This window comes from Sinocyclocheilus anshuiensis, unplaced genomic scaffold (assembly GCF_001515605.1).
Source record: "Sinocyclocheilus anshuiensis isolate Anshui unplaced genomic scaffold, SAMN03320099.WGS_v1.1 scaffold547, whole genome shotgun sequence".
NCBI lineage: Eukaryota > Metazoa > Chordata > Actinopteri > Cypriniformes > Cyprinidae > Sinocyclocheilus > Sinocyclocheilus anshuiensis.
Genome location: NW_015549589.1, coordinates 30,762 through 42,557, shown reverse-complemented (window position 1 = coordinate 42,557; position 11,796 = coordinate 30,762). Strand labels below are relative to the sequence as shown.

At 36.5% G+C, this 11,796-nt stretch overlaps 1 protein-coding gene across 3 annotated transcripts in view; it reads left to right on the top strand.

Annotated features, from left to right (window-relative positions):
* The window catches only part of LOC107658001 (oxysterol-binding protein-related protein 3-like), a 41,719-nt gene extending 33,814 nt beyond the window's left edge, over nucleotides 1–7,905 (top strand). For all 3 annotated transcript variants that reach the window (XM_016446377.1, XM_016446376.1, XM_016446378.1), the window contains 5 exons: nucleotides 102–246; nucleotides 4,458–4,608; nucleotides 4,692–4,818; nucleotides 6,703–6,825; nucleotides 7,112–7,905. In XM_016446377.1, coding sequence (XP_016301863.1) covers nucleotides 102–246; nucleotides 4,458–4,608; nucleotides 4,692–4,818; nucleotides 6,703–6,825; nucleotides 7,112–7,223 — 658 coding nt within the window. In that variant the 3' untranslated portion in view covers nucleotides 7,224–7,905. The remainder of the gene's footprint in view (nucleotides 1–101; nucleotides 247–4,457; nucleotides 4,609–4,691; nucleotides 4,819–6,702; nucleotides 6,826–7,111) is intronic.
* Nucleotides 7,906–11,796: the final 3,891 nt, after the last annotated feature.

Here is an 11,796-nt window from a genome sequence, read left to right as displayed (position 1 = left end):
AGTAGTGTTCTTTTTTTTTTTCTTTTTTTTTTTTTTCTTAAATTGAGCAAAATAATCTGGTCACTGTATATGATTATTTTTTTCTGATCTTTTCTCTTCAGCTACGGTGATCATTATGAGTGGAATAAGGCAGTCACTTGCATCCACAATGTGTTCAGTCAGCAGAGATCGCTCGAGCACTACGGTGACGTCGTCATTCGTAACCTCAACAACGATGAGTGCACCTGCAAGATCACATTTGTCAAAGTGAGTTTGTTGTTTTTGTGTTCTTTTCACCTAAAAAGAGTAGTTCTCCCATAATTGAAAATTCAGTCATTATTTACTCACCCTGATGATGTTTTAATGCTTTCTTTTTCAGACCACAAAAGGGTTCAAGTGTTAAAAGAAATGCAGAAGTATCAAAGAATGATCGTATATGACTCGTGCCATAAGTGTTCTGATGGCATCCTATAGGATTTGGTTTAAAAAAATAAGCAAAATAAATGAATAGTGTTTTACTTTGTGAAAATCCTGACCTTGGCTATTGGTCAGTTGGTCCACGCTATTGGCACAGCACACAAGTGCACACAGTTTTGAGTAGTCAAGATTAATCTAAACAATACATAAAACACAACACCCCAAAAAAAAAAAAAAGTATTTACATTTATGTATATAATAGGGGTTGCACCGACTAGTCGACTTCAATGCTCTGCCATGACGCTTGACGTCGACTAGTCTCTGGTCCTATAGAGGGCGCAACAGGATAATAAATCTTTGAAGAACTTCCACTTTTACGCTCCGTTTCCAAACAGTTCAAATGACAAATAAATGCATACTCTGAAAGCGCTCCACAAGACATGTGAGATTATAGAATCTCAGACACAGAATCATTCAGCGTGGAAATGTATTGTAAACACTGTTCTGTGATTTCTCAGTAAAATAGCTTAGAAACTGAAAGGTTCAAGCATATATTTCTTAAAAACTAAATCCCACAGCTTCACTACTAGTAGAGAGACGCTGCCAGGTAGAATTAATTCACACATGCAGTCACTCTCACTAATGAATTCATATGAATGTAATCTTTACTGTGCTACTTTATCTGTATCTGATTTAGAACGAGCAGAAATCTGTGAGAACCCAAAGACAAAAGAACTGATAAAAATTAGCTGTTATAGGAGCAATAGCCATGTGGGCAGCGCTGTCATATGCCATAGCTGTGCACAAGGTGTTTGTCACAGCTCCAGACTTATTTGTTCATTAATGACGTCATCACATAAAAGTCGACTTTAAAAAATCAGAAGTCGTTCAAACCTCTAGTATATAATGTTTCTTTCTTCTCTAAGGTGAATATCTCCAGACTAGAATTCTAGTTTTCAGTTGACAAATGTGAATGAGAACTTTTCATTTCTCAGACTGTTTAAATCAAATGATTAAATCAAGATGAAATTATTTTCATTTCTGCTGCGCTATAATAGTCTCATGAACACCCAGTCATTTATAGCAGATCGGCCAAGGTCAGGATTTTTGCTAAATAATAAATATAAATTACATATTTTTTTTTTTTTTTTTTTTTTTTTTTTTTTTTTTTTTTTTTTGCGCCAAACCTATTGTGTGCCTTCAGAAGACTTGGGTAATTTATATTAGGGGTGTAACAATACACGTATTCGTACCGAAAATTTTAGTAATTTTTCCCCCTGCTGTACCAAACTGTGACGTCAAAAGAGAGGTACGTACCGAACCGGTATGTTTGCGTATCTAATACATACTTGATCAGAAAACACCAGGGTGAGTGAACAATGACTGAAATTTGAGTGAACGATCCCTTTAAACATTCATCAAAGTGTTTCCACTTTTTTTTTATTTAAAAAAAAGTTTCAACTAATGTTTGTCAAATATTAGATGTAAGATCCAAGTGTGTATTCCTCATCTTAATTACCTGAATAGCTCTGTGGATGTTTTTTTAGTCTGTTCAAGAGGCATGTCTGAACTGCTCATGCAACTTGATTTAGGTTTTATTTTTTCTTTTGTAGTCATGATCTGTGTCACAGTTGCAATTTCATCTTCACTGCATAAAGATCTGTCTTGTGAAAAGTGTAGAGACCTTGAATAGCATTGCTGTAGAAGAGTAATTAGCTGGTGAAATGGATTTACCTGTTGTAGAGTTAACAAAAGTTATGTGCATTGTGATGTTTGAAGCAGATGTCATAATTGTCAATAGACTGGTACGATTTTCAAATGAGCAGTTCATAAATTCATAAAAATTAACATACCAAAAGAAAAGTTTATTAGAAACCAGAATATTAGAATATTGAGATGTCTTTTATACTTACAACATTCATTTTCCAAAGTTTGCATGTTTGTATCGCAAAGGCTGATTTTTTTTATTTATTTTTTTTATTGCAGTTTTCAATTAAATACAGTTAGGTCCATATATATATATATATATATATATATATATATATAATACACAGCCCCTCCATTTTCAGAGGCTCAAATGTAATTGGACAAATAAATATAATCATAAATAAAATGTTCATTTTTAATATTTAGTTGAGAATCCTTTGAAGGCAATGACTGCTTTAAGTCTGGAACTCATCAGCAGAGACTGGGTTTCCTCCTTTGTGATGCTTTGCGTAAATCAAAATCAAAGCGTAAATACACGTAGAACATCCTTGTGTCCATATCCCAGGGACATTTTTACCCAGAATTGGTCCTGTTATTAAAAAGTGCTCACTTTGGTTGACGTTTTCATTCAAAGTTTTAGATGAAGAGGCAACATCTGTTATGGTTGGCATCCTCTCTGATTGGGGTGGGGGACGGAGCGGGCGCAATAATCATATTTCCACATCACTTTACTAGGTGTTTTTAGGAAATATTTGCATTTATTCACATGCGATTGGATTAGCCACTCATGTGCTGAACTGTCATGATTTTGGCTAATGCAGGACACTACTGAAAGATGCGCATCAGAGGGAATTTAGAAGTGGGTATACGCAATGCCGTCTGATAAAGAAGTGTATATATACATTGTATACCTGCGTATACCCTGCATTACATCACTGCTTGCTGCTGACGGAGAAGGCTACACTAAACATGTGGCAGGCAGTGCAAGTGACAAACAGGAGAAAAAGCCATTACTCACCGTGATTGTTGAATGATTCTTAACGATTTAACAGTTATTTGAACTCATGAAAAACGGAGCAAGAGAGAGAAAAGAAAAAGGAGGTGCTAATGACAAGCTGTCCTGTGGACAAAAACACTGACTGGATCTAAACCTTCAGTTGACATGAGGCTCATATCTATGTCTCTGTAGGTTAAGTGACCACACATGAAAATCTGCAACACATGATGGCAGACACACGTTTGTACAGTGTAGAGCGGCTCTTTCGCACTGTATGACGTGACAGATAGCTAGTTGTCCAGTCCTGTTCCATTTACACAGCACAGGTTTTCCAAGAATGCAGTTGTGAGTCCTGAAAATTTGTGGGTGTGAGTTTGGTAATCGAATGCTGTTGCCATTTTATTTTGCACTGGCAATAATAGTTAATAGTTTGTAGCAAATTAGCTCAAAAGGGAAATGTATTGGATTGGTCCAAATGCTACAAGTTATAGGGTTAATGCAGGGAGTTAAAAGCCTGGAAGAGAATACTAGAGTGTTTGTTAGGCTGTTGCACCTGTAATTCAATTGTTCTGTGCTCAGAAATTGAGCCTCTTTTTGTCTGTCGTTCTTCAGACTAAATATTTATATTGAAATATGATAATATTAAGAACTTCTTGCGGTGGGGGGGGGACACAAGTGCTTTTTTTTTCAAAACTATGACCCCTTAGCATATGCTGCAAAAAAGATTGCTGAAGTCAACAGATTTTACTTCCAGACCTACCTATTTTTGTCAAACAACAGCGATGCTGCCTTCTTTCTGAAGTCATTAATTGCCCCCTTGTAATTTGGCTCTGAATCTCAGGCGACTGATCTCACTGCCCAGCAGATCTTTCTTATATAGTGTTAGTCAAATTATTTTCTGTATAGTGAACAAGTGATAGTTAGGCGTTGGAGACATTCTTCATCTATAAAATGTTTGATTGGACAATTTCTCCTTTGTGAGTCATTGTTAAATAGAGAAAATTCAAACCTATTCAAACTGATTACAAGCAGTTGTTTAATTGGGGATGAAACTAAACTCTGTTAGACAGTGGTCCTCCAGGGACAATGTTGCCCATCCCTGCTGTAGACTAAAACAACAACTTTTTAACTTTTATTGTAAAGTTTTTTAAAGGTTTTATTCTTTTATTACGCTTCTTAGGTTTACATAGTTGATTAACCTGACGATCACTACGCCCATCACTGACTTAATGCTATTAGGTTCTTAAAGAGATACTCCACCCAAAAATGCATATTCTACTCACCTCATCACCAGATGTATATCACTTTCATCAGACATGAAGTGTATATAACACCAATGTAATTCTCATTTGTCCAGTCGCGTTACTGGGGTGACGATAGCAACAAGAATGAAGTGCAGGGCACCGTCCTTGACCGCGCTGGCAGAGTGCTTCACCGCTTCGGGGGATCATGGCATGAAGGCATCTTCTGTGATACACTTCCCAACCCACAATGCATTTGGAAGCCCAGTAAGTGACCATGCACACAGTAGTCTTAATCTAATTCAACATCCAACTAAATGTAAATTGGTTGTCTATATCGTAATTCACAGATCCTCAACCAGATGCTTACTTTGACTACTATGGCTTCTCCCAGTATGCCAGAGAGCTCAATGACCTGACACCTGACATAAAGGATAAGTTGCCCCCGACAGACACTCGTTTCCGTCCAGACCAAAGGTATGTGGCCAGTAACTAGAGATAAAACAAGATCTGTTTGACCATTTGCACTGTAATCTGTACTTCCAAACGGTGTTGGGAGGTTACTTTGGAAATGTAATAGGTTACAGATTACAAATGACCCTATTTAATATGTAATAAGTAGTGTAACTATTTCAATTACTTAATGTAACTGATTACATTTGATTAGTTTTTGATTGCTTTTCTAGTGAATGTTTTCAACTGTATCATTTTCAAACATTTAAAGCAGGCAGGGTTAACCTTACAGTAGTACTCAACACTGATTACGGTCAGACAAAATTCTTCATCACTTACATTAAAATTATAAGCACAGCCACCACAAAATCAGACTTTAGCACCTCTTTTTACTTTGAGATCGCTCTGAGGGTAAATACGGATTTAAAATAAGACATAGTTTGAAAGCTATCATACTGTTTTTGAAGTCAAATCTTTATGACAGGCAGCACTGGCATCTAACAATGATTTGGAAAAAAACTGTTAATCTTAAAAAATAAAGCATATACAGTGGGTACGGAAAGTAGGACTCAAATGAAGGTGTAGAACCATCTCAAGGATGATCAGAAGAAATGGACAGCACCTGAGTTAAATATATGAGTGTCACAGCAAAGGGTCTGAATACTTAGGACCATGTGATATTTCAGTTTTTCTTTTTTAATAAATCTGCAAAAATGTCAACAATTCTGTGTTTTTCTGTCAATATGGGGTGCTGTGTGTACATTAATGAGGAAAAAAAATTAACTTAAATGGTTTTAGCAAATGGCTGCAATATAACAAAGAGTGAAAAACTGAAGGGGGTCTGAATACTTTCCGTACCCACTGTACATAAAACCAAATGGGAAATCAAGCAGTTATTAAAGAAGCATGTGCACTATTCTGTGTCCTAAACTCCTGAAACATTGGTGTCTCATATTTTAGAGCAGTCAATGCAATTTGGGAAAGAAATCGATCAAATCTGTATGTGTGTGTGAAAATATTAAAATGTTAATGATTACAAAGGGGGTTACATCTGAATATGTAACTGTAATTTAATTACACATATTTTCTCAGTAACTGTAACAGATTAGTTACATTTATTTTGTAATTAAATTACGTAATTCCGTTACATGTAACTAGTTGCTCCCCAACACTGCTTCCAAAACCTTGGTCAAAACAAAACCCATATAAATTGATATTTTTTTTAAATAAACGAGTTAAATTGATTTCATCACTGATGCAAACTATAAGTTTGCAAGATGTACTGAACACACGTGACATCTAACTACTCTTAACGTTAATGCTAAAGCATCATTGCCAGTAAATAATTTGTAAAGTTTGTGTCAGCATCACTTTTCTCTAACCTGCAATACACATTAGTACAACTGTTAATCAACTGACTTTACGCTATTAGATGCTTAGAGATACTTAACCCAGAAATGCAAATTCTCTCATCTCATCACCAGATGTATATGACTTTCATCATATGTGAAGTGTGATGTTAAGCGTGCTGTGAAATGTTTTGTAACCGTAATAATCCTCAGTTCTTCTGCATCACTTCTCATGTGAATTTCTGACACATACACTTGCATTATATGGATTTACTGCGATTTTCTAAACATTTTTCTTCAGTCTTTGTTTTCATCTAAAGAAAGTCAGTCTATACATCTGGGACAGCATGTGGGTGAGAAAATAAGAATTTTCATTTTTGGGTGGAGTAAAGTTTTACTCATTGTACTTGGTATCTCATTTCAGTTATCAAAGTTTTGTATTTTGCCATTTTGGTCAAATTTACTTGCATGTCATTGTTTTAGTGCCTAGAACATGGCAAGTGAAGATATTGAGCTGGCTGGAAAATGTATTTGAGTTAGCTATTTATTTTCCTTTCAGGCTTCTTGAAAAGGGCAAAGTGGAAGAAGCCGATAAACGCAAGGATGAAATAGAGGAGAAACAACGTGAAAGACGTAAGGCAATGACCAAGAGGGGTGAAGAGCATGTTCCACGTTTCTTTGTGTGAGTCCCAGTATTTATTCCATATTTCTGCTTCTAAAATCTGCTGGCAATATGAAGCAATTAATTCAGATTAATTAAATTAAATTATCCTCAGATTAGTTAAATATGCCAGAGGACCACATATGTTAATGGCATATAATCTGCAGATAACGTATTTAAAAAAAGCCATGAATGTCTGCATATTCAGAGTGAATCAACAGATGATTCATGAACTACAGTAATACCATTAAAGTGGAATTGTAAATACCTTATTTAAAACAATGTACAAATATTTGTCTTCCATCAGAAAAACCTTAGATCACGCTGGAAGAGAGGCGTGGGTGACAAATGGAATTTACTGGAAGATTCGAGAAAATCCAGGATTTGCCAGCACTGAAAATCTGGATTTGTGGTGTTGATGGAATTGAAGTCCTGCGATTTATGATATCCCAGTATTCTGTTAGCGAAACTCGTGAATTTTGGCATGTCAGTATGGTTAGTGTATGTATATAATTATATTTTATATAACGGTTGTGAATTTTAGTATAAACCATAGACTTAAATGGCAATGTAGGAATGGAGTTTCGGTGCTTTTTAATCTAAATTGTGATATTCCTAAAGCCATACCACCCTCATTTTTAGTGATGAACACACATACCTATTTTTAAATCATCAAAAATACTCTCCATATTATGTGTAATGAATAGATGTCTTACAAATATTTTTCCCCCTTTTTTAAAAAGTGTTTTTTTTATTGAAAGATAAGGTCTAATGTCAGGGACTTTGATATACATAATAGAATTTAGTACAGAATGTTTCCCATTTTAATAGACCTGTATGTGTAAATTATGCATGTCTATACTGTTTGCTGTAAGTTATGCTTTTTACCAGATGGATTTAATTATTTCTGCTAGAAAATCTTGCATGATCTCGCTGTATAAAATACTTTGTGCTTTGTGCAAATTAATATAATTAAAATGACATGTTTTTTTGGGGATTTTCAACCAAATCTACTGAAAATATTTTGGTGAAAAGTGTAATTGGGTTATGTGCAATTTCTTGTATGAATGCATTTCCAATCAGATGAGACTTGAATAAATATAAAATTTGAACAAGTTTGCACTTGTTTTTGCCGTCTGAGGGGGAGGAGGAAGGGGAGCTCTGAAAGCATATACTGTAAGGAGGAGTGAATACAGTGGAGGGAGAGAGAGAGGACTAGGCCTTGGGACACTTTGTTTGTGCAGCAGTCGGCAGTGTAGCAGCTGCCACTTGTTTCAGGTTATTTTGTGAATTAAAAGGTTTTTTTGTTTTTTGGCATTTCCCACCTCCTCCTTCCCCAGTTCTTTGAACTTCGTCACAGCTATTGTAAGAAAAAAATGAAGTTGAAGATTTTGATTAAAAAGTTCAATTGCAGCATAGCAGTGACTAATTATGTAGTACCTTGTGTTCAACTGCAGGGGTGTCCCGTTCACTCGTGCTGCTCAGTGCGTGGGAGCCCCAATCACAGAACATTCTAAAAGTCATTCACAAATCACACACAGTGTGGTTTTGCTTATTAAAAAAATGCAAGATGTGGCAGTGACATTTAAAAAAAAAAAGAAAAGTTTTGAACTTTTGAGTTGAGTACGTTTTTAGAATGCTGTCATACTCGAGACCCTATAAAAGATGTGTGGAAAAGCATGTGAAATACTCTTAACATGGTTTAACATTCTAAAACAACAACCTAGATTTTTTTTCTTCTCTCATTTCACTTATCGTAAACACTATACTAAAACAACGGCACCGTAATCGAAGTGGATATTTTTATGCTTAACGTGGCTTTAAGACAGTGATATCAAAAATCTAACTCTGCAAGAGCCCAGAATATGAACTCAATGTGCAAAATTTTAAGTTAAGCGTTTACCTCCCAATGTGAAAAGTGGTGATGTGCAATTGTTGTTAAAGAGCTATTTCTTCCTGTTCTTTTCTACAATTAGTGATGCTTATGTAGGCCATTGTTTGAACCGAGACGTGTTCTGGCCATTAGCTTACATTAATTTTATTGAGCTTACTGTTAAACATCTGTCGTAGGCCCCAGGTCTACATATTTTATTTGTGTATTATTGTTGAAGGATCCTCCTGCTATTGCTGAAATAATCAAATCGAATGACTAAAATCACTATGCATATTATATGTGTGGCAGTAAGTGGTCAGGAGATTGAAAATTACCAATAATAAGAAAAATCCTATAGTCGACTACGCCACCCGGAATACAGCGGGACATAACAGCCCTAAGCAAAGGGACACAGGTTCGTTGCCAAAGGCAGGGTGAGCATAATAATAATAATAATAAGTTTAAACAAAAGTCACTTTATTAACATACAATTGATAACACATACAACACTTCACACCAGGTCTCAATACATCACACGTCTTTACCAGTAACTTACAAAACAAAGTACAATACAATAAGAGAAAATAAAGAGGGAGGTGGCCAGCAAAGACCCTCAGATTTCTACCCCACACTCAATACCCATGACACACACTCGTGAAAAATCAGAAATATTAAACAGCACTCCATGTGGACACGCAGTACAAGGTACCATGGCCAACCCCTTTCTACCCCACACTCAATACCCATGACACACACACTCGTAAAAAATCAGTAATATTAAACACATGGGGACACGCGGACACGCAGTACAAGGTACCATGGCCAACCCCTCCCACCTAAATCCACGCACCAAACAATATAACAGACAGACCCAGATGAATTCCAGACAGAACAAAAGAGTAGAGCAGAGCAGAAGTGCAGTCAGTTACTTGAGGTTCGTTAGGCTTCAATTAAGATCATTAGAAACCCCTGGACGTGCAATCAATCCTGCAAGAAAACAGTACAATGCTGCAATACACATGGTCGCTGACCACACAGGATTACAGCTACTTGCGGGCCCATATCTGAAAACTGACCAACAGCCAGCACACGACAGACAGGACGATGCTAGCGCTCATTCACAGCGCCACATGTCACAAAGGGGCGGTACCAAGGATGATGCATCCCAAGCAACCAAACACTTCCCCCTTTTATATGCACAACACAGGCACTAATTGGCTCATGAAACCTACCCAACTGACCAAGCATGATAAAGTACAAACAATGAGGTTCACCTGTTTGGGTAACGCCAGCCAATCATACTGGGTCTATATACCTCACTCTGCTACATATGGTCTATACAATGTTATTCTGTAATAAAATAGACTCATGTCAATAGCTACTGAACTTTATTTGGCTCCACTCTCCAGTCAAACTTTAACTGTAGTGCCCTCACCAGGTAAGGCATCACACATCTCACCTTTTTTGCACTAATAGTTACATGGTAATAAAGCATAAGTCATTTAACAACATAAATGGGGACAGCCATTACTAACATTCAACAATAAAAGTTCCCCATATTAAAAATGTTTCTTACATGCAAATGCAGAAAGAAGATTCTTAATGTGTTAGTTTTATGCACATGAAGTTATGTTCGAACTCCTATGCACAGCAAGATTAGTTTAGAACTTCTATGAACAGTAATACTGTGTTAGAACTTCTAAGCAAATGATGAGAATGCAAGCCCATATATGCTGCAAAGCATCTTTCTCAGTCACAGACAGTTTGTGTGCTGCTCTCTATACATGTCCCGTGTATACTTCAACAGCAAGCTAAACTCCCAATCATCACCGTCACAGACACGGAATGTCCATAGTTTAATAAGGGTAGAGTAAAAATATGAAATACGAAGAAAACAGAAAACAATATGAACTGACATTCACAATGTGTACACAAAATAAATACTTCTTACAAATATTTTGCAATCTAGATCTAACAAAATTAATTGTCAGGCAAATGAAAGTGACAAGTATATCAATGGCTCTCATATGGTCCAATGAGAAAATACATCTAAGATGCACTCAAATAATACAAATTACAAATACTTCAAAATAATCAAATACAACTGAAGGTAATATGAACAATACCATTAAAACATACAGATTAAACTACAAGGATGAATGCAGATGGATACTGATTCACTGCTTCCTGACTCAGAGCAGCAGCATGGTTAGGGCTAGAAGGTATATACTGTAGCCTACAGCTGCGACTACTGAGTATATGCACATCAATATAGAGTAATTTTTGTCACACTGTACAATAATAATTCTGTTTTTGCATTATTGTAGGGGGTAGGTTTAGGGTTGGGGTAGGTGTAGACGTTAAATAAAACACAATCTAATAGCTATATCCCTTCTAGCCACAACCCAGCATCTTGGATGTAAATGAAATCAAGAAATAAAGCAAAACCGGGAGTGTGTTAATTCTTTGAAAGGGGTCTCGGAATATATCTTTCAGGAGTTAAAGGATATAAAGGCAGACATCTCTAAAATTAAAACAATGGGCGAAGATCATCAGAAACGGAAAAGTACCACAGACGGTGGAATTTGAGGCAGTATGGACTGGCTGAACAGGAAGGCGAGGATGTTAAAGCCCGGGTGATTCAAATTTGCAGCTCTGTCATCCCAGAAAATGAGGAGGCCCGTTAACAGCACATCGATGTCAGCCGCAGGCTTGGTAGGAAGAACGCGGAGAAGACTCGACCAGTTATCATCAGGTTTGTTGCCAGGTCAACAAGAGATCTCATTTGGAAGAACACTAGAGGATCGGAATATTTGAAATCTAGGAAGCTGCGGTTTGGAGAGGACCTGACAACAAAAGACAAGGAGGCTCAGAACAAATTGTGGCCCCAAATCGATGCTGCAAGTGAAGAAGAAAAAAAAGAAGAGCTTTTTATGTGGGAGCTAAAGCAATAATTTATGGAAAAGAGGCTCGAGTGTAGTGAGCAACAGCTGTTTGCTTAAGCATTTTATCTCTATTTGAGATATTCACTCACATTCTTCTAAATTACATTTATTATGTCTCACATCTCTTTGATAGATTCATTTAAATACACACTGGGTTAGTGATTTTTTTAGTTA